The following is a 23,649-nucleotide window of genomic DNA, read 5'->3' as shown; positions in this document are numbered from 1 at the left end:
TAATATATTGACAGCGAATTGTGATTGTCATTTTTTTTGTTTTTCGAACGATATATTTTTTATTTTATGATAATCGCGTGCCAGTTCTAAGTGAACCATGCTTTAGTTATATCTTTCTATTCATAATAAGTTTACCTACAATAACTTTATTTATTGAGTACAATTTTTTTAATGATATAGGAGGCAAATGAGCAGCCGAATCGCCTGATGGTAAGCGATTACCGTCCCCCACACCAGAGGGGTTGTAAGTGCATTGCCGGTATTTTAGATGGGAGTACGCTCTTTACTTGAGGGGTAGTTTATTAAGTAATACTTGTTCTAATAAGAGCTCGTGTGAAATGGCGTATGGTCAATAAAAAGTTGTTACCTATATCACTCAGTAAACTGCCAAGCTTTGTTTTGCGGAATACATAGGATTACATAGAAAGTCGAACATGACAATTCTATGACAAGATTTACGATGTCAGCGAGCGTTTGATGGACGGACGGGGTCATCCACGTGATATACCTAGCGAACATCGCTTTTTAACACGGCGCGATTGAAGCAGACAAGACTTATCATCACGTTGTTACGTCAACAAGTGCAATCAATATACCCGTACAGAACCGGCGAACACAATATAGTATCACCCTTCAGGGGTTTACTAATGTATTGCCAAAAATCGTTTCCCAAAGTATTACTTCCCAAACTATTTTACGCAAATTATCATTTGGCATTTTCATTTCGCAAATTTTCATAATCCAACCTAACCTAACCCAACCTAGTAGTTGCGAAGTAAAAAAACTTGCTAAAATTTAATTTGGGAAATGAAACTGATGCCATAAGTTTGTTAGGAAGTGAAATGTGGCGAAAAATATTTTGGCTAAACGGCGGTATCCCCCCTTCAGGCCTTCAATAATCCTGTCTCATTTGGCCAGCTGGCGGACCGAAACCGCGCAACACTAAACGGAAGCTAACGTCGCGTCGGGTGCTCGGGTGCGACACTATAAACAAGCAACCACTTACAACCTGGCCGTGTATTTTCAGCGCCGGACTGATATCTAATCGAACCAGTCTGACTGTGATCTCGAGTTCTAGTGCACCTACTATGTGTATTTGGAGTGTGTTGCTGAATTTCGTCACAGTGCGGACACGCTGTACATCAAAAATCACTCGCGTTTCTATGCGTGAACGGCACGTCATAGTGTAAGTAAGTTGCTTAAAAATTGTACTGAGAGCACGCCAGAAGTCCGCAAGATTTCTGTCGCGGGGCGAGGTAGTTCGAGTCGGGGCGGGGCGGTGCGTGGCCGTTCTGTATGATTATACTATTACTTATTCTGTGATTTCGTGCGTGTTCGAACTGTAGGTTAAAGCCTGACCAGAAATATATGATCATGCGCCATGTTGCGGAATTTTATTGGAACTAATTTCTTACACTGGCAATAATTTTATTCATAGGTTGTCACTGTTGTCAGTGTCATTGTGGCGGTTTACTTGAATAATGCGTGTTGAATATTAAATAATAAATTACAAAAATGCCCAAAACTATACATAGTCCGGAGCGGAACATTGTTTATAATGTAAATAATAAACTGCTGGAAAAGAACAGTTCGGAAAATTAAACTATTTCACTTTGAAACATTTCTAAATTAACATCAGAGCTGACAGGTAAACAAATCAAAATGTCATTATAGTCTGGTTATTACGACTTAGTTATTGTAGTGTTATGTTATAGAAGCGAGGAAACACAGTAACAAAAATGAATTTCAGTTTGAAAAATATTTACTATGGGCTTTGGAGATGGAGACGATCAATCTTGTTAATTGACAATGTAGCAGAATCTATGTAAGGTTACGGAATATACACCTAGTAACATGACCACCATCATCATGTGGCCTTTTGGTGATCCAATCTTGGATGCAGGCCTCTTCCCATGAATGGAGTAACATGATAGACGAAATATTTTTTCAGCTATAGAGCTGAGCAGCTGAGCTGATGGTGTGGCGTGTGGCTAATAGTAGTCACACCATCTGGTATGTTACGACTAAATTAAATAATATATATGTAAATTTATATAAATTTCTAGGTAAATCGGAGGCATCGATTACGCGGATTACGGAAGGTTGTACCTCCTGAGGTTTTATGCAAACCAAAAATAAAAAAGAAGATGCAATTAGACGATTTTGACCTATGTGTGATACGTAAGAAAATACATGAATTATATACGGCAAAGTGTAGACACCAAATAAATGGGTTCTGATTTTGATTACGGTGAATAAAAGTAGATGTAAGTCAAACGAGTTGCCAATCCACATTGTTCAGACTATACTGAACTGTTGCCATATAAATGAGAATAATAGCGCCCTCTTGACAATGATCATATATTCCTGGTCAGGCTTTACCTACATACAGAGTGCTCGAGAGAATCCCGATTCCCGAAGGATTTTTATTTCGAGAATAAAATACCTTATAAAATTCACTGCATTCCGCTTAGTTTCACAGACAATGCGATTTATTTTAAAATAAAAAAACTTGTGACGTTGGCATCAAGCATGTATATTATTATTGTATATTTAATTTTATAAATTTTGGTAAAATAAAATCAGTTATTGACTTTAGAAATAACTATATATTATATAATACAACTATGAAATTATTAAAAGTTAAATAAGACACTGTCAAATATATTGTACATATATAAATTAATCTTTAGATTTAAGATAATTGCCTTGCCCTACCAGGGCCCATGTGAAACTATTATATATGTAACACCTGTGTACCATGGATGCAATAAATAAATATGAATATGAATATCAATTTCAAAGCAACAAAGTTCCTTGACAAAAAATATTCTATCAAAAATAACTTCACAAGTATTGCTGTCGCATAACATTTTATCCTTTAGGCCTCGGGAGCGTATTATGCTGGTTTGCTTGAACGTTTAATTTGCCTGCGCCCCCCTGTAAGCGGTTGTAAGCTTTCTTTCGTAGTTTGGGCTTTTTAGAAGCCTATTATTAAATACAAAGGGTCATAGTACTTATAGTATACCGGCCGTATATTGAAGAGCTTTAATATGACATGCTACACTAATGAAATGAGATGGCTCAGTTTGCTGCAGCTCGCAGACATGTTTGAATGACCTATTTGCGATTATTAATTAAAAAGTATAATCTGAACTTGCGCATTTTTGTGATCTTTAAAAATGGCCCCATGCTCAACCGTTGGCCGAGGCTGCATGCACTCGCCGTCTAGTTTTTAGTTTTAGTTTTTTTGTAGTTTTTAGTTTGTTTTTATGCCGTACTAACACTAGTAAAGCCTGACCAGTAATATATGATCATTGTCAAAATTAGTTCCAGTGAAATTCCGCAACATGGTGCGTGATCATATATTCCTGGTCATGCTTTAATAAGATTGTAATGTTTGCTATTAACTATGTATGGACCTTTTAGTCTGAAATAAATGATTTTTATTATTTTATTATTATTATTATTTATATTTTTAAATAAATATGCCCAAATCCTTAAAACTATTTAAACTGCTATAAGTTTAATAACTCCGTATATCATAAATAAACTCCATCAAGCCGTGAGGGCTACGGGAGATCGAGACCGATGGAGACAAATCACAGGAACAACAAAAACAAAACAAAAGTGGTCATGATCATGATCCTCAGTAATGAGTATGGTTGGGTTCATATCAGGTGATAGATAGAATATTACAACAGATTGCAATCCTATTACCTAGACAATATTCAGTGTCCAACAAGCAAGGCAATTCTGGCAATTGATTACCTCTTACGTTTCTTATAAAATATTTAATAAACGATGGGAACGCTTCAAGTTCTCTAACATCAATCTCGCAGTAAAGAAGCGTTTCCGTTACGTGACTCACACCTGTGGCACGTTGAATCGCCGACCACTAACATACTAAACAGATAGTTGCCTACAACGAGTTTATTCTCTATTTATGTTCGAAGCCTTTTCAGCTATCGTGTGCCTTTTTAACGGAATAAAAACGTTAAGATAATTTTAAAATTTATTAAATTAATTTTAAAAAGATAATTTCCAAAAACATTTTCATTAATATTCATATTGTTACGTTAGAAATCCTTCGTAACCTAAAAGTTAAATTTATGAATGGTTTCAGTAATTTTGATGATTGTCTTTATTCCCAACAGGGGGGAGTGTCCACTTATCTGTATGTATAGTTACTATTACCAAAGATATATGTAACTTCATATAAGATAAGTAGTCTAAGGAAAAAAGTGCCTCGGAAATGAAGAAAAAGTTATGCTCGAATAGATGGCGCCACACACAACTTTGGCCTATACTCGTGTAGATGGCGTTGGCGTCGTTTTAACACATCAGTGAAAGAACATGGGTCAAAGTCATATAGGCCAAGCAATAAGAAGGTATAGAGGGAAATGCTAGAAACAATTTTTGACTCCGTAATAACTTTGTTTGGACTAGTTAGGAGGTGATCATATCAAAAGTCCCCGGCTGTAACCCTTGTGCGCGGGGGGGGGGGGGGGGGGGGGTTGAAGGTCCCATTTTTAGGTTTTTCACTTATATCTTGGAAACTTTGCGTCTAAGCGACATAACTACTTAAACAAAACGAAAGCTGATTAAATTAGCTACAAGTTTAATTTAGTCAAATTTATCGATATCTTAAATAGTTTTTGAGATATTCTCTATCTACTAGGCCATGTTTGGTTTATAGCTCAAGTAAATCCAAATGCTAGCTAGAGCTTATCGGTTGAACAAACTTCTTGGTACAAAAAACAATTTGGCTCTTTATCGAAATAATGTAGATGGGATCAAATTGGGATGACATACACAATATACATATAATAAACTGCCACAATCGTTAAGAGACATGCCACTTATTAAATTTAGACGTGAAGTTATAATATTTTTAAGCGAACACAATTTTTATAGCGTTAAGGAATATTTAAATGTAGATTTTTATTAATATTGTGACATTTTATCATTTATTAATTCGTCTATTCTTGGCTCTATTCTCATTGTAAATGTTTAATTGTTGTTGTAATGTTTAATGTTTGTTGTGTGTTGTGTTTTATGTCTCTTGTTGTACTTGTAAATAAATATTGCATGCCTTCTCTTCTCTGGTAGAACATAAGACACGCTTCTTTTAAATGTTTATCACCTTATGTAATACAACTATGTTCTTGCAATAAATTATTGTAATTTATTATGTAAATATGTAATATAATGTTAATAGGTTTTAAATTATTTTGCATGAGGTATTGACATTATCTGGACATAATACTTTTGTAATAATATATCTGTAATAATAATTATAATTATTAACATGCCATGCATCGATATATTTACTACACTAAAAACATAACATAAATGATTATTTATATTTAGTTAACAAGTTAGCATAAATTTTACCATTTGTATTTATAGCATTAGAAATTAATTTTTATATGGTAATAATTTTTAATTCTAGTATTTGTTTTATCATAATAAGTTTCTTAATTCTACAACTATATATTGGGCTGTCCATTTTCGGTCATAGGCCTCCTCCCTCCTGTTCCACTCGTTTCTGTCGGTAGCTACTCGGAACTAGGTGATGTCCGCCTCGGCAACGATGTCATCTCGCCAGCGTCGCCGCGGGCGGTACGCATGCCGCGTAGAGCCGCGCGGGTACCAGTGCAGGATTTTCTCGCTGCATCGTCCATCATTAGTGCGAGCCGTGTGTCCAGCCCATCGCCATTTTAATTTGCAAGTCATTTCCGCTGCATCTATTATATTTGTGCGACGGCGGATCATATGTACATAATGTTAAGCAAATAAACGCATTTCATTTCATTTAAAAACATATAAATTAAAATTAAATTAAATTAAATTGTCATTTATTTCAGGCCTAATAAACTTTTTAAGTCCGGTTCACACTTAAACCGCTGAACCGATTTAGTTGAATAGCTAGATGATCTTCGAAAAAATTTATTTATTTAATCGTATGGCATGCATATTTAGGCAATCAGAGTACAGCTTTGAGGTTGTTAAGCCAGGTAACCACGTCGGGAGTCAGGGCATCCAGGTCCTCAGCTGGGCCACGATAGGAGTGAAGCGGGCAGCGCCGAAATATGTGCTCAGTGGTTTGGTCTTCTTCGCCGCACTCGCAGAGGGGAGACTCCTTCCAACCCCACTTATGTTGAGAATAATTACAGCGGCCATGACCTGTTCTCAACCTATTCAGACGACACCAGATCTTACGAGGTAGATGGAATCCCTTTGGTTTTCTCGTTGGGTCTGGGAGATAGGGAGCGTCTTTTTCAGCTGTGGCAGTAGACCATTCATCTTTCCACCTGTTCGAGATGTTAGTTGTTTAGGCTTGGCGCTATAGCACAGGGTGGGTTTCGAGAAACCAAACGTTGTGGAGGAGGGTGGCAGAATTCTTTATGGGCTGGTAGCGTTGGGTTTTTCAAAAACTTCTCCGCCTCTCTCTTCAAAGCCTGAGCGCCTCGGAGATGAGGCGGGGCTACATGGCTCAGTACTGGCAGCCAGTGGACCGGAGTAGATTTAATAGTGCCAGAGATGCAGCGCATGGTCTCGTTCAGCTTGACATCCACTTTGTTGGTGTGTGCACTACCTAGCCATACCGGTGCGCAGTACTCCGCGGCAGAGTACACAAGCGCGATACCTGATGTGCGTAAGCAATCCGCCGAAGCTCCCCAGCTGGTGCCACAGAGTTTATGGAGAAGATTATTTCTCGTTGCTACCTTTTGCGAGAGCTTGGACAGATGTTCCTTGTAGGTCAGGGACCTATCTAGCGTAACACCGAGATATTTCGGGCAAGGATTGTACTTGAGTGCTTCATTATTCAGGTATACAGCTGGGCGATAGCTGGCGATCTGGTTGTATAGGTGAAAACAGGAAACTTCAGTTTTACTTTGGCTGGGTATAAGTCGCCACGCGCTAAAGTATGCTGTCAGAGCTTTTAAGTCCGATGATAGTGTTTGGGCTCCAGATTCAAAATCTTTGCTCTGTGAGACAAGTGCGATGTCGTCGGCATATATAAACTTGGTAGCGTCTGTATGCGGAAGATCTGAAATATACAAGTTGAACAGCATAGGCGCTAAGAAAAAATGAAACCGTTCAACAAGCTGGTTTTCCCCATACGATTTATGTCAGTACTATCACGTACTATGTTATATTGAACTTCAACAAGTTAGCACATGAATATGGTAAGTCTTACCAAAAAGGTGCATAGTGCATATAACCTTTTTTGTTTAAAATATATTAAGGATTATTTCTTACCTTGACACTTTTTTCCTAACTCTAATACTTTTTTGAAAAATAAAAAAAACCGTCAACCGGGACATATGTCATGCTAAAAGAGGTGGTTGCGTCAGGGTAGGGGAGGGGACGTAAAGCACTATACCAAAAGGTATCATACTACGTACGTGTTTCCCATACTTACTAAAAAAAGCCCCATACACTATATAATCTTGAAGGTAGATCTGTAGGTACTTACTAACAAACGAATATATTAAAAATTAAATTAACAATTACATTTTGCAATTGTTAATTGAATGCGCAATTACTTTCTACATGTAATGGAAATTATTTGTTGCAATAACAATTTGTAATTCCAATTGTTTATTTGTAATTCAATTACTTTTTGCCCAACGCTGCTACCTAATAATTAGTTTTAGGAAATTAGGAAATGAATATGTGCGAGTATATTCGTATACCTACCTATATGTACTATTTGCATACAGTTTTTAAATCCACTCCTTTGTTTGCCTACAATGACACATCAGCCATTAGCATTTTGCCCCAGCACCAACAATCCAGCCACGGCAACAATATAAATATAAAACCGGCCTTGCATAAACGTCGAAAAAGTGATGAGCTACGCTCAGGCATAAATTGGGATCAATAGATAATTTTATTCATAGGTTGCAATTTCCTTTTATAATAAATAAATAAAATAAAAATAAAAACAAATATTAGGGGACATCTTACACAGATCAACCTAACCCCAAACTAAGCAAAACTTTTACTATGGGTGCTAGGCTACGTTAAGGGGATCCCATGCACCAATGACCTTCGATTTGAATCCCTTAGTTTTCTAATGTTTTTTGTAGCTTATCATATTAACAGCAACGGATTTTAGCAATATAGTATCCCATATTTACTTCAAAGTTCATTGTTTTCGAAATATTTGGCATCAAAGTTGAATAAATTTAGGCCAAAAAACTGGTTTTCTGGCCATAACTTTTTTGTTAATTAGTTTAAAATTAAAACCTTAGACAAATTTTTAGAGACGTCTAAGACGAACCCAAATATGTAGATTTCGTATAAGTAAGATCTTTCACAGCAATCGAGATACGAAAAAAGTGTTTTTTTAGACAATGTTTAAAACAATCATAAATAAATAAGTATTCATTTTTTAACCGACTTCAATTTCATAGAAGGAGGAGGTTCTGTATTCGGTTGTGGCTATGTTTTTTTTTTTTTTTTTTTTATGTATGTTCACCGATTATTCCGAGACCCGTGGTCCGATTTGAGTAATTATTTTTTTGTTCGAAAGGAGCTACTTCCAAGTTGGTCCCATATTAATCTGGTTCTGATCTGATGATGGGATCCCTGAGAAATTGAGGGAACTCCTCAATTTTTAAAGGCACATGTATGGTGATTTGGGTGTTTTCATAAGCAACTAGCATTTTCTCTCGAAAACGACCAATTTGATGAATTGCACCTGATGATGATGATTGTTTTGAAGATAGTGATGATGATTTTTTTATTGTAGGATGTTCAGCCAACACTCCGAGACCCGTGGTCCGACTTGAACAATTTTTTTTTGTTTGAAAGGAACTACCTCCAAGGTGGTCCCACATTAATCTGGTGCTGTTCTGATGATGGGATCCATGAGGAATTGAGGGAACTCCTCAATTTTTAAAGGCACATGTATGGTGATTTGGTCGTTTTCTTAAGCAAATTGAGCATTTTTTCTCGAAAACCACCAATTTGATGAAGTGGAGCTGATGATGATGATTGTTTTGATGATAATGATTTCAGCGATTACTCCGGCACCCATGATCCGATTTGAGTTATTCTTTTTCTGTTTGAAAGAAGTTACCTCTCCAAGGTGTTTTCGTAATATTTTTGGTTTTGATCTGATGATGGAATCCGTGAGGAATTGAGGGAACTCCTCAATTTTTAAAGGGACGTGTGTGGTAATTTCGGTGTTTTCTAAAGTAACTCAAGCATTTCCTCCCCAAAACCACCAATTTGATGTAGTGCAACTGTAGCCTAACCACGAGTTTGACACTAAATATTCTTCGTAACTTACTTTGTACACTAATATGCTAGTACGAGCGAGATGCATAAACAGTAAGTTACGCACACGATAGCGAATATATCAATGTCAAACTCGTGGTAAGGCTACTGATAACTTCCCTCGTATGTGTATTATGATTTTTGATGTAGGTAGTGTTGGAAACAACCAAAGAGACTGAGAGGTGAAGGTAGAGGGTATTAGTGTTTGGGGGGTTTGAGGTTGGGGGTTGAGGGGAGGTGAGTTGATGGGTCGGGGACTGTGGGGTTGGGAGTTAAGGGATCGGGGGTTAGGGTTAGAAGTTAAGGGGTCTGGGGTTAGGGGTCGGGGAATGGCGGTTGAAGGGTTGGTGGTTTAGGGTCGAGGGGTTCAGTGATCAGGGGTTGATGTGCTGTGAGGTTGAGTGATTACCGGGTTTGAGGGATTGGGTCAGTGGCGGGGCGGAGAATGGATTTAGTGACAGGAATGATTTCCCAGACGGACTCGAGGAAAATTCTGATTATTTAATAAAGTTTACGAATTTACAGTTAAACATCATTATGTTTTTCATTCATGCGTCACGCTCTTAACAATGTTTTAAAACTAAAAATTGAAAAATAAAAACTTTTATAAAAAAAAAGATAAACCGACTTCAAAAAGGATGAAATAAAATATTATCCTTTTTAGGGTTCCGTGTTTAAGTATATGCGTTACCAACTGATATTTTTGAAGTCGGTGCCAAGCCAAGTACTCCAAGTAGTAACAATACCAGTCAAAAATAATCAGCTTTATGTCTATAAATCCCATTACAACTGTACAAATATTATAAACGTGAAAGCAATTATGTCTGCCTCTTTGTTACCTTTTCATGGCTAAACAACTGAACCGCTTTAGCTGAAATTTTGCATGAAGGTTCCTTGAATTGTTTTATATTTTGAAATGTAGTCCTCTGGATAAGCGACAGTCCCAATCCCACACTTGCGTGCTATGACTGTTCAAGAATTAGTAAGAAATGCTCTTTAAAAAAATACGACGACAAAACGTATTAGATTTACACTAACGTGCCGACAAGCATGGTACGAACTGCGCCAAGAAGGTTCAACCGTGTGTTCTGTTCTGAGGTGTACAGAAAGTTCGTTTATTGTCGTCGTGTACGCTGCGAACACTCGCGAACGCGAAGCGAAGCGACGCGGCACGGCGCGGCCGGCCCAAGGCGTTCGCGTTCGCAACGAGATCGCCCTCGTAGGACACTTCTATATCTATGTATCTTTATCGAATTGCACCAAAATCATTATGAATATATGGTTTAAAATTTGGCTTGGCACCGACTTCAAAAATATCAGTTGGTAACGCATATACTTAAACACGGAACCCTAAAAAGGATAATATTTTATTTCATCCTTTTTGAAGTCGGTTTATCTTTTTTTTTATAAAAGTTTTTATTTCACAATCCGGTAGACAAAAATGGAGATAAAAGATTGAAGAACCGATAGCCGCTTGTCTTATGTAGTGCAAAAGTAGGAGATACGATTCAAAACTTGTCAAAAATCTATGAAAACCTTAGGTAGCCCCTTAATACATACTTATATGTATAGATAAATACATATTTATATACATAGAAGATACCCATATTTGAGTTAACCACACAAATAAATGCCCTTACCGGGATTCGAACCCAGGACCATCGGCTTCACAGGCAGGGTCACTACCCACTACGGTCGTATTTAATATACGTAGGGTTTTCAAGCGTCTGATTTTTATAAAATAATTTTTTATTATAAACTGAAATAGATACCATACACTAAAGAAAAAGTGACCAAGTCCACCGGTGGCCGAGGCGTTATATGTATTTTTATTTATTTTAGATTAAGATTTGTTAATTTGATATTAAATTTTCACCTCAGCAGCTCGAACAAGCCTACTTTCGTCACTCCCTGGAGTGAGGAAAGTGCGACTTTCCTCACTCCAGGGAGTGAAACAATGTAGGTTTTTAATTTAGTGAAGGCCATGTACTTCATACTTTTATTAAAAAATTTTTTATGGTATGGTACGGTACGGTACGGTCCGGTCCGGTCCGGTCCGGTCTCGTATCGTATCTTATCGTATCGTACATATTATAATACTTTTTTTTCTGTTTATTCTGTGTAATTCGAAATACATTTTAACCTTTAATATGTTCTCACTACTGAGGTAAAAAATTATGTGTGCAACACGAGAGCAAAGTTATTTTACATCTCGTGTTTTTGAGTCCCGAGAAAGCGAAAGATTCTATAATTGAATCACGAGCGAAGCGAGTGATTCTAAGGTAGAATCTTAAGGTAGAAAACACTCGCAAGAAAAACCAACTTTCCTCTCTTGTTGCACAAATAACTATTAAATGTGTAGGTACACTCACGCTGTCACTAACAATTTTCTATTTGTCAGAAGTGTCAAAACCTGGCGGTCTTCATTCTTGTGTTAAAATACAATAAGACCCGGACCCGGGTATGTCCTTAAACTACGTCCAAAAGAGAGGTATGGGCACTGTGAATGACATCTCGCTTTGTGTGGTAGGGCACAGGACAGCGTATGTCATTCCAGATCTAGAGCAGAGCCCAACTGGGGAAGTACCTCCACCTTACAGAAAATCGCAGCCAAATAACACTAGACCCTACTCATAGTGTTGTGTTCCTGCCGGTAAGTAAGGTTGCCAGAGCTCAACGAGGGAGAGGAGTGTTAGGGTCGGCAACGCGCGTGTAATATCTCCGGTGTTGCAGGCGTCCATAGGCTACGGTAACTGCTTACCATCAGGCGGGCCGTATGCTTGATTGCCACCGACGTGGTATTAAAAAAAAACTGTTTGTTACTGTCTACTCTATCTGCAAACACGGTAAGGCTGCAAAGGATTAAATAATGCGAAAAGCTTTGAAATAATGAACGGCTCCCCAGCCCTCGGATGCCACAGACTAAAATAATTACTGCCGTATTGCTATATAGGGTTATAGGTAAAAAGGTTTTTATACGTACAGTACACGCACGGCGTAATCTCATCTATCTACTTATGATGTTATTATCTCAACGTTGCTTTAATATGAGGCTAATCTGTACGAGTAGCTTTTAGTTTAAGAAACATTCTGACAGTACATAAACTTAAGACGTCTGCGATAAATATTACTCGCTGCCAAGGACCTAGTTTAATCCCCTGGGGAGTTGTCTCAGAGAAACATGGACACTAATCGCTATCTTTATGACTAACTTTGAAACTTACTGTCTTAAAACTTAACAAATTCAGCTATACCAGCTGCATTTTCTATTCTAACTCTACCTTTGTCGATAAATTACTCATTTTAATATCAAATTAGGTGAAGTAAAATTGCATTTTAAATTTCATCTATCAACGTTTATTTAATGAACAAACATCTGCGTACCCGCTTGTTGTATAAATTAAACTTTGTAAACAACTGTTTCGCTGTACAAAAACTCAAACGAAACTGCCATCAAAGAATGGAAGCGATATACTTAATTGTTTAACTTAGATTTGAATTTAACTGTATTAATATAAATGCTACTGTATGTAATTGAATACTAAAACGGTACAGTAAAGCATTGGTGTTCTTGCAAAATTATTTTACCTAATGTTTTGATTTTATTTTGTCTGCAATTAACACTCTTTATTGTGATCCTCCTAATACATAGCATCAAATTTATTAAATCATATAGGGTCTTTGACGTGTTCTGATTTGGAATGTTCCGACGACAAAGTAGTTGTTTCAAGGATTCATAAGCTAACATCCATAGTGCAGCGTAAAAAATCAATGTGTATTTTGGCGATGAAACTGAACCACAAAAGAGCTGGCGATACCAATGTTTATTCAAGTTTAAAAGCGCTGCTCCAACCTGAAAACGATGCGATATCTATTTTTAGATCGCTATCCGATCTTTACTTGAGCTCGATTATTTGGATGTATTTAGTTATTGTTAGGAAGGATGAGTACGAGATTAATGTTTCTGATTTGGAGACTAAAATGAGACTTTCAAGAAGGTTACATACAATACAATAGTTATTTATGCAACAAGTGCGGAAAGTGTATGATTTCCGACGAGTGGAATTTTATTCACGAGCGAGCAAAGCGAGCGAGTGTATAAAGGAATACTAGTCGGAAATCATCTTTACGCACGTGTATCATACAATGTTTTACTATACATTGTGCGAGTAAATAAAAAACATATCATGGCAAATAAATTTAATTATTAAAAGGAGTGTTTTAAATCGACACGAGTTGCGAATTACCTATACGCACGTGTATCGTACAACGTTTTACAGTACATATGGCCCTTTAAACTTTCGACATATGCACGAAAAGTGCTCTTTTCCGCACTAGTGCGAGAAAGTAGCACCATATGTACTGTAAAAAAAATGAAAACAAAAAACACTAGTGCGGAAAAGTAGTACGTTCCGCATGATATGGCTCCGTAGGAAACGCACAATTCGAGCACATGCATTTTAAATAATATTTCTATGATTTCTACATTGGCATTAAAACCAAAATACCGTTGGTGACCTAAATAATTGATAACTGCATGATGATTGATGATGGTTGGAAAAACTAAGAAGATAAAGTTTATCATCGCATCTTATCAGTGCCATCATGCCATGTAAGTATATAGAATTAAGAAATAATCCAAGAGTAATATGCGATCCGGGAGTTAAATAGTTCATAATTTCTAGCTTGCTACGTTCAAAATTGCAATATTCTCCGGTTTTGATTCCCTGTTGAAACACCCGAGCTGCAGCTCATTAAATAGATTTCGTGTTCCGTCGGTTGGATATTAAAACCAATTTTGCTCGTAATACAAATTAGGTATAACTGCTTACTTAATTTTCAAAACGCTTTGTAGGTAGTTTCATTTTGAACACTTTCAAAAGTTACGTAATCTGTGGGCACGGTAGTGCCCCCGCCAAGTCGAGCAAAGCGAAGCGCAATCTGGGGACACGGCAGTGCCCCCGCCAAGTCGAGCAAAGCGAGCAAGGGCACTACCTACCTTTTCTCGAAGCGCTTCGTCGTTTTTTTGAACCGTCATAACTTGACATAATTTGACTAAGGTTGTGAAGTTAGGGCTTGTAGAGTTAGAAGCTTGGCTCTACAAGAGATCTGATAACTTTTTGACAGTGCAAGCCTTATGGTTTCGTCTTGGCAGCATTTTACATAAATTACTAATTATAAAAAGGTAACACCGTGCAAGGTAATGCCGTTACAATTTCAACCCCTTTCGTATCAGAATTCTGAAAAAATTACATACTACCTACAATAACAAACAATATTGTTATTATGTATATATAACATTAACTATATATGTGAGATAAAGTTATCCCACAAGTCCCACAATATAATTATTTAATTGTATTGTAGTACCTCTGTATATTTCATTATGTAAATAAATTATTTTAGATAAAGTGATTACTTAATACCTAATACGTCCTGCTGTATTATGTATTTGATATATCAGTGAATTTCAAGGGATCTAAGTACAACGGCATGAATTAATTGTGAATTTAAATTCATCGTTGAGCTACTTAATAAAGGCGTGGAATTCTCGGCTTTACAATAGTAAATAGGTTGACATGGCACCATGGCAGTTCGTACAATAAGCCATACATTTTAGTTATAATAAAAATAGGTGCGAAAAATCAGGTTAAACGTAAAATACATAGAATGGTTGAATTATTGATATTAGATGTAACTTTATGTTATTGTAATCATTCGATACTGTACTTACATGTGTTGAGCGTTGACTGTGGCTAACTGGGGCAGCTTTGCTGCAATCAATCAAGAGCACGTAAAAAATAAACAAATTCTTGCTTCCTACGTGTTAATAACATCACTTCCTCCTTTCTCGAACTTTATAAAAAACATCTTGCATTTTAAGCTGGGAGTTCATAATAAACTCGAAACTATATTAACCCAAATGCACTTAGGTGGTGTAAGTGGATGGCTTTCTCAGCACTTCGTTGTAATATGGCCTAAAATAACAGCTATGTTGGAACCAAGACATTAATATTAAAACGAAGTATGTAACTATAGGAAATAAGAGCAGGGTATGTACCTACTTCTGAGGTTTCAACAATAACGTCGAATCGTATAAAAGGTATGTTAATCACACGTTATATTTCCCAGATGTATCGTATCGGAACACTCGTAGCCTCAAAAGGATGAAATAATGCTTCTAAATACTTTAAATACGCTCCTAACTACATTACGACATACCCGAAAGACCCTGTACGATTTTTTTTTATAAATTAAGTAGATGATTTACTTGGAAACTCCAATGAAGTTTGCAAGATTTTATTGGAAATTTGATGTTTTCAATTCCAAAACGAATTTAAGAAACAGTTTCGGATTCAGGTCTCGCCCAATTTGACTCGACCAGCGTTTGTCCAACGATAATTACCTACAACGTGGTGTCAAGTTAATGTTGATGAGCTTGCGTTAGAAAATGCCACAAGCGAGGACATTATAATACGACAACGTCCACTGAAGGCACATTTACTGTTAAACAAAACACACGATGAAAAATTACTGTAAAGGGAAGGGCATCTACAATACAGATGCATTTCATCCATTAAAATATATTGATATTTATAATAAATTGGTTGAATTGGTTCATCGTCCACGTGGTAACACAAATTTTAAAATCATGTTTTAAAAGCTCATCGAGTCTCGCAATTCTCGCATTCATTTGCACGCGGGTTAAACGTGCATGCTCATTATAAACTATTATAAAGGTAATGTAAGCTTCGCCATACACTCACCTTTTGGATAGGATAATCTTTTATCTCAAGTATTTCGGACGTAAACGCAATAAAGGCTTGTAGTCTCTCTTTTTTCAACCACATTATTGTATTTCATTAACCGCTTCATTGCATACAAATAATGGACAAAGGAGGGCAAAATTCTGCAATACAACCATTCTTATGTAGAACAGTGAGAAAATTCATATTTGCTGTTTCGAAAAAAACAGTCCAAAGGTTTTTGGGCAAAGTCTCAATGCGCAAGGGTTAACGCTACTAATGACTTAGCTAACACTGTACGGTTTTTCGGTTACAAACAAAAGGATTAGCTAGATTTACAACGTGCCAAAATCTTAGCAGTCCCTATGGAGTCGACCTTTTTCAATAGACAAGGGTCAATCTTTTAAGTCGTTCAAGCTATCTATACATTACAATCAACAGCGTCTGATAGAGGCGAGGCGATGCAATGAATAGGCCGGTGTCACAGTTCATTGAAAGAAAAATACACTACGATAAGAACTTGTGACTTCCCTCATCGCATTTCTCAGTTTGTCTTCGATTGTTTCCTGGTTGGCTCGTTTTGTTAACCTTGTTAGTTTTCACATTGATACTAGGATGAGAGATAGAAATCGAATCATTGTTCAACCTTAATCACAACATTCTCGTAACCATACCTAACTGTTGAATGTCTATTGTTGAGGAAATTCTCATGTTCAGTATTTTGTTTTTACATTGTTTCGTTCATCGTTTCTCGATCGATGTGAACGTAAGTGTCGTTAGGTTTGATTTTGTCTTTGTTTTTCTATTAAATTATCTAAAATACGTATCTCAACATGTAAACACTAAGTTAACAAAACTTCCAACAAGGCTACAAATCAGAAATAGCTACTGCTATTAGCAGCCTATTTGAAAATAGAAAACCGTTGTTCCCAAAATGACTCCGGCCGGCCACGATAAATGGTTTTGTGTCTTAACGAGTTCGGTGGGACCGACGGCCCGTGCTCCGATTGAAAGATATAATCGGTCAGCGCATTAAACACGCCTCCTTGATATTCGACTGCGGGTCCGAATAGCATGACGTGTCCTAAGTGATCGTCTTTTTCACTTTCCGTCGTTACTGAGTCATCTCAAATGTATTTAGGACGTTTGCAACAACATCCCGTTTCATTGGTTATTAACGTTAATTAAGAAGTATGCGTTTACTCTTGTTGAGATCACATACATACTTATTCTGATATTGGATACTTGCATATTTGACTAGGGGCGATTCTCTGTATTATATATTATAAACGCGCAAACACAATAATATTTATCGAAATAAAAAAATTACAGATAAAAGCATAACAATATTCATATTTGGAGCGCTTGTAATTAAAACGAATTTTTTTTTAGTTTTTTTTTATAAAAATTCTTGAACTGGTAGCTAAAGCACAGTTCCCTGGGCTGTCCCTTTTCCAGAATTGAGACAGAATTAATTTCAAGATATTCACGTATAAAATATAATTTTGTGCATAATAGACTTATATTGACCGGGATATAGACCGTGATTACCTTTTGTATTATTTGTGAGCTCCCGATATCCCGGTCAATATAAGTCTAGTGAAACTAACCGTGAATCATTCAAAACTCTATTTGTGCATAATGTTTTTAAACAAAATTAGTTAGTTAACTTATAGTCTTCCAAAATAAATAATACCTAAGATTTATTTAATTCGTTTCATCAAGGTTTGTCCTGGCTTTTAAAAAACAGTCCCCTGCCAAAAGTTCAAAACAAAAAAAAGATCCGATGCAGTTATTTATATTATCTTGCATGTATGTATGTACAGGGGAGTAATTGAAGGGTACACGGAAAGAGCATCTAGTCACTTTGACAACATTTTGAGTTATCGCGGTTTGAAAGGAACGATGTAGGTAATTAACCATATTATTTTCGTGTATAGGTGTTTTTAAAGTGAGACAAAAAGGAGTTATATTTATAATTGCAGCGGTAACAGAAGTTGTAACTAATAGATCATTAAGGGCTCTACATTTTGAGATTAAAATCTCATTTTCCAAAAAAAGTGACGACATGTTCTTTCCGTGTACCCTTCAATTAGTCTAAAATTGTGTCGCGATTTCATTTAGCACTTTTCCGTAATTTTTTTAGTGTCAGATCATCTTTTGAGGCAGAAACATGTGTTCGGGCTGCTAAGACACACAGTCCCCTGGCAATGATTTTATTTGTAATTTATTTGTGAAGACGGAAATTGTCTTTATACTTTGATAATAATTTAAATACATTTTTATCAATAACTCGTGAAATTTAAAACATTCGATAGTTTACAAAAAAAATTAAATTAAGACAAAAAAAACAGTCCAACGCAACTGCAACGGGACAAAAGTTCAGTTTTCTGCATATTTGAGACAGAAGAATACAAATAGGCGTATACTTATATCGCAATTTAAGAACAATGGCATGGAATTATTTTGTAAGTACCTACTTCTGAGTTTTGGTGCGTGACGTGACTCGTTTTCATTGAGGGACATTTAAGAATCTAGTCACACGGCAGTGTCCGGCCAAGTTTGAATGAACTCAAAGCTTTATTACTAAGCTAAATCCCAAAGAAATCATTCAAATAAAACAAGTACGGGAAAAGATACACTGCTACATCTCATCCACAAAAGCACATGCAAGTACACAACTACACACACAACATGAGCATCATTATACCTAAGTTAAGATTAGTTAAGATTTATAAGAATTGAGCGTTGTACAGTCTCTTCATTTTTGTAAGGTCCTGGCAGAATATCAGCGATGTGGCTTGCCGCATCATCATGCTGAGCCAGCGCCTATTCTCTGCCACGACACATGGTTTTGTATTTTATTGTATTTTGTATTGTTTTCTTTTACTTACTTCAAGAATTGTAAACTAGTTTTTAAGTGTAATTCTAAGCTGCATGTTTTCTATGTACCATGTATGTTGTGGAAATGAATAAAGTTTTTATCTATATATCTATCTTATTTTCTAACGCAATTATCATGAAGTCCTACGCTGCGCTCATCTTTACTAATCCCTACCAATATTAAAAATGCGAAAGTAAATGTGTCTGGCTGTCTGTTACCTCTTCCTTCACGCTTAAACCGCTATACCGATTTAGATGAAATTTGGTATGGAGATATTTTAAGGACATATAATAATTTTATTCTCGGAATCGAATACACATACTTACTTGAAAACAGTTACTTAACTCTGTAATGAATATGTATACAGAATGTAACCGTTTTTATTGCTCTTCGGTATATTTTAATGTAGATGTATGGCAGTTAATCGGGGCGTGTAATGAAAACATGGCATACAATACAATTATTTAAGTCAATTAGGTTCATATCTACTAGTTAGGAGTATTTGACTTTACCAAGGTCAAACCAGCATTAACAAGTAGGTATCTATCGACAGTCATTACATTACATCTTACGTTTACGGTTCGCTTACCTTAGAGAGCCCTTTCATTTATTATTCAACTCGCTATCTAATCGGTTTTACACCTATCCTATTAAATCGATAATTCCTACAGCGCTTCCTCCACTTTATTCATTTTAATTACATTCACATTAAACTTTTTTTATTAATAGACTTGCATTTGCTTGCGAAGGAGATGATTTCCGAATCCTAAATGGCAATTCAGGTTCTAAACTATCCATGTGCAAAATTGCATCCCCAACAGACATTGCTAAAATTTCTATTTGAAATAATATGAATGTTCTTTAAACAAATCCTAAAATATTTAACAGCGAGCTTCAAAATTGCATGGGCACCTTATGAATGGAATTCATTCATAAAATGGCTATGCACTTTTGCGACATGGGTGTACAGCACACACAACCTTTCGGCGGTTGTTTGCGCAATTGTCCGTACCCGTAGACGTATTTTGGCGTCTTTGTCGATCAAAGGATAAAAAAAAAATCATAATGTATTTTTTTATTGTTCCAGTACAAATGCAGCCACCACGATTCAGCATGCAGCCATCATCCTCAAATAGCATAGTTAGAGAAGGCACCACCAAAATTTTGCAGTGTTCAGCACACGGTAAGAGAAACTGTGATTTTCTGTAGGTACCCGTACCATGAGTTACTGACAGTGTCAACACTGACATATACGCCAACGTTTACGTAATCTCGCTCGCACTAATATTTCAGTACGAGCGAGATGCATAGAAAGTAAGTTACGTTTACGCTAGCCTTTATGTCAGTGACAAACTGGTGGTAGCCACACTGTTAAAGTCATTTGTTAATTCTTCCAAAATTCCAGTTGTGCTACCTACTATATAATCCGTAATCTTGTGCGTAGGTCTGGATTTGATTACGTCTTAGCTACAACGTCTATAACTCGACCTTTATTACGATTGCGTGTTACAGGGATTCCTCAACCAGTATATAGATGGCTGAAGAACGGTATACCATTAGGAGAATATTCATCAGAGCTCTTTTACAAGATCCTTAATACCCAACGAGATGATGCGGGAGCATATCAGTGCATCGCCAAAAACGACGTCGGCGCCATATTCAGCGAAAAAAACAATATTATCGTTGCGTGTAAGCTTAAATAATTCTTATAAGTGCCTACCCATTTACTTGAGGACTCTTCGTGAGTTTGAGGAATAATAAAATAATTTATTAAAGAGTAATATAAGTACTCCATTATACAAAGTAGTTGACTTGTGCTAAAGTAATGAGGAAACTTTCCGCGTAGCTTTAAGTTAAAGTACCACGCTCTTAAAATAATGCTCCACTTCTTACGGAATGTAGTAAAATTAAATTATTTTAGGTGCTCCTTGTGCTAATCGCACTTATGAATTTAATTATCTTAAACTTGCAGATATGGGCGTATTCGGGAACATAGAACAAGATGTAGTAGTTGTCGAATCCGGCAGAGCTGCGATTCTTGATTTTCCTTATATTGAATCTGAGCCGCCTCCTTCAGTGGTATGGCAAGATCAAAATGGAGCTCTTCGTTACGATCAAAAATATGCTCTTACGCCACAACATCAACTCGTCATTCTATCAGCTTCTAATGAAGACGAAAGGCCATACAGGTTGGTTTAACTACTACTTTTAAATCACTTGGAAGTTACTAGTTATTATGCTACAAAATCTTTTCCTTCACACGCAACAGCAGTCGCTAGACTCGCTAGGTAATACAAAGTAGGTACCCATCTATTGTCAACCCAGTAACAAACTATACGTAATATTTCAGAGTTCGAGCGATAAACACGCAACTAGGAAAAGTAGAGAACAGCCCTTATATCAAATTAACTGTATATGGTGACGACGATAAAGAAATACCACCAGAAATTATAATAAAACCACAAGACACCAAAATCACAAAAGGCCAAGAAATTGTAAACTTATATTGCATAGCTAATGCCAGGCCTCTGCACGAATTAGAAACACTTTGGTTTAAAGATGGCATTTTAATAGATCTGGCCGGCGTCACTTACGATTTACAAGACCAATGGAACAGAACCTTGAGCTTAATTTCAGCTAATTTAAGTCATACAGGTCATTACACATGCCAGGCGAGATTAAAAACGGGAGGATTCGCAACCGTCACGGCTTCAGCCGCCGTCACTGTAATTGAGAAGCCTGTGTTTACGACCACTTTAAAATCCGAAACGTTTGGTGAATTTGGTACTACCATAGTATTAGAATGCAATGTGCAAGGAATTCCGTTGCCAGGTATTACCTGGTACAAAGATTCAAGAAAAATTTGGAGCGTGGGCGCAGAAACCGAAGAAACGGACAACTCTGATGTTGACGATGGGGGGCGACGCTACCGTGTCGAGGTAGACCGATCCCTCGTCATCAGCGATCTAAAAATGGACGATATGGGTATCTTCCAGTGTATCGCCAGCAATGAAGCTGGTGAATCATCCATTTATACATGGTTAAAAATAAAAAGTAAGTTACTTTACCTACGATTATTTACAGTGTCTCATATGTAGACTAAACAACACTAACCATTGACTGTCGTACAGCTAAACAACATATTCGCGTACCGCGCAGTCAGATGAAGTTAATAAGAGTGAGGACTGCGGATAAAAAGGCAAAAACGTTCAAATTCGATACTGGCAGTAAGATATTGATTGTAGTCATACCGCACATTCTTCAATGCAGCAATGATTTTTTTTACAGCACGTGTGAACGCTATTTTTTACAATTTTATCCTCGGTTACGGTGCAAGTGTTAGTTATTTTACACTTGTTTCATTTTACGTTTAAAAAACTACTTTTCAGCTTCTGTATGTAGGTAGTCAGTTTATCTGTTTTTTTTTTTTGCATGATAACACTAACCCTTTTTTATTCAGAACAATATATATTGTGTTGATTTTTAATAAATGTTTATAACATTAAACAGAAATGTAATACCTATTTTTCCTTTATATCCATTATCCATACTTACTCCTTTATTATTTCATGTAATTCAATACAATATTAAATAATAGTAGTCGCACACGAAACAATAAGTAATAATTCATACTGTTCTCCTTATTTTAAGTCTTGGACATATTGTACGTTACTCCACAATTATACTTGAAGTTATTTTACGTACATACTACTACATTTCTCAGTTTCATCAGTTTTTTTAGAACTTTTTATTCAATATTACAATGTGCATGTTAAATCATAAGGTTTTCTTGTGATACCTACTAACTTTAACGAGCGTGAAGTATTTTGTGAGCGGGTTGTTTTAAACAATTAACGTGTTGTAATATCGGTTGTCCTGGAATGAAACTAAATTTATAGAATAATCGGGGGATAAATTATTAAACTTTATTTTTGTATTAATAATACGATTTTAGAACCAATGTAGTAAAAAGGAACATAGGTCAATATTTCCGAGCATATTTGAAAAAACTTGATAACTAGCTACTTATCATAATTATTTTAACCAAATCATTAAGTATAGAATAAACCAACCCGCTCTTCTAGTTGTATTGTAAACGTATATGGCCAGCGTGTCGTGTGTTTAACCCTAGTGCGTGTGGCTTGTAGCGTCCCCGCCTGTAATGCAGAGCCCGCCAGCCAACCTTACCGTGCTGGACGGCAAAGACGCCACCATCGCGTGCCGGGCTATAGGCGCGCCCACTCCCAACGTTACTTGGTACTTCAACGGTAAGTATTCTTTATCAAACTGTTATTACCGCTAGAGCGGAGCTTATGATGTAGGTACACTGGCGTATTTATGTCAATGTTGTAAAATCAAGTTCGTTCAGTGGTGGGTGCGTTAACGTTTAATCCTTATTTGATAGAAGCTAAGGATAAATACCTTAAAACGTCATTTCCTACATGTATTTTTGTACAATATAGGTACCTGTACGAGTATTGGATGTTAGATGTTAACCTTAATAAGGCAGATAAGATATATCAAACGTTATACCTTGTTTTGTTCATCAACTGTTACTTATGTTGTTACTACCGCAAACTATTGTTATTGCCGCGAGCTTGGAGCTTATGAGTATTATATTATGGCATGTTTATGTCAACTCTGTGAAATGTTTGAGATGTTGTTGATTGCTTCAACTTAACACTTAATTAAAATAAAATTCTTACGTAGCCTAGGCCTACG

General features: G+C 36.5%; 1 protein-coding gene across 5 annotated transcripts in view; it reads left to right on the top strand.

The window, feature by feature from the left end:
• Positions 1-23,649, top strand: part of LOC134742104 (protein sidekick) — a 70,575-nt gene that overhangs the window by 21,872 nt on the left and 25,054 nt on the right. For 3 of the 5 annotated variants that reach the window (XR_010127921.1, XM_063675049.1, XM_063675050.1), the window contains exons 2-7: positions 20,015-20,110; positions 20,440-20,616; positions 20,900-21,116; positions 21,278-21,981; positions 22,059-22,154; positions 23,076-23,195. Coding sequence is in view for 4 of the 5 variants with exons in the window: in XM_063675049.1 (XP_063531119.1) it covers positions 20,015-20,110; positions 20,440-20,616; positions 20,900-21,116; positions 21,278-21,981; positions 22,059-22,154; positions 23,076-23,195 (1,410 nt within the window). In the remaining variant the exon portion in view is untranslated. The remainder of the gene's footprint in view (positions 1-20,014; positions 20,111-20,439; positions 20,617-20,899; positions 21,117-21,277; positions 21,982-22,058; positions 22,155-23,075; positions 23,196-23,649) is intronic. The other 2 variants (XM_063675052.1, XM_063675051.1) reach the window with 1 other exon arrangement.

This window comes from Cydia strobilella, chromosome 6 (assembly GCF_947568885.1).
Source record: "Cydia strobilella chromosome 6, ilCydStro3.1, whole genome shotgun sequence".
Lineage (NCBI taxonomy): Eukaryota > Metazoa > Arthropoda > Insecta > Lepidoptera > Tortricidae > Cydia > Cydia strobilella.
The sequence above is the reverse complement of the archived record's forward strand: the minus strand, read 5'-3'. Positions and strand labels throughout refer to the sequence as shown.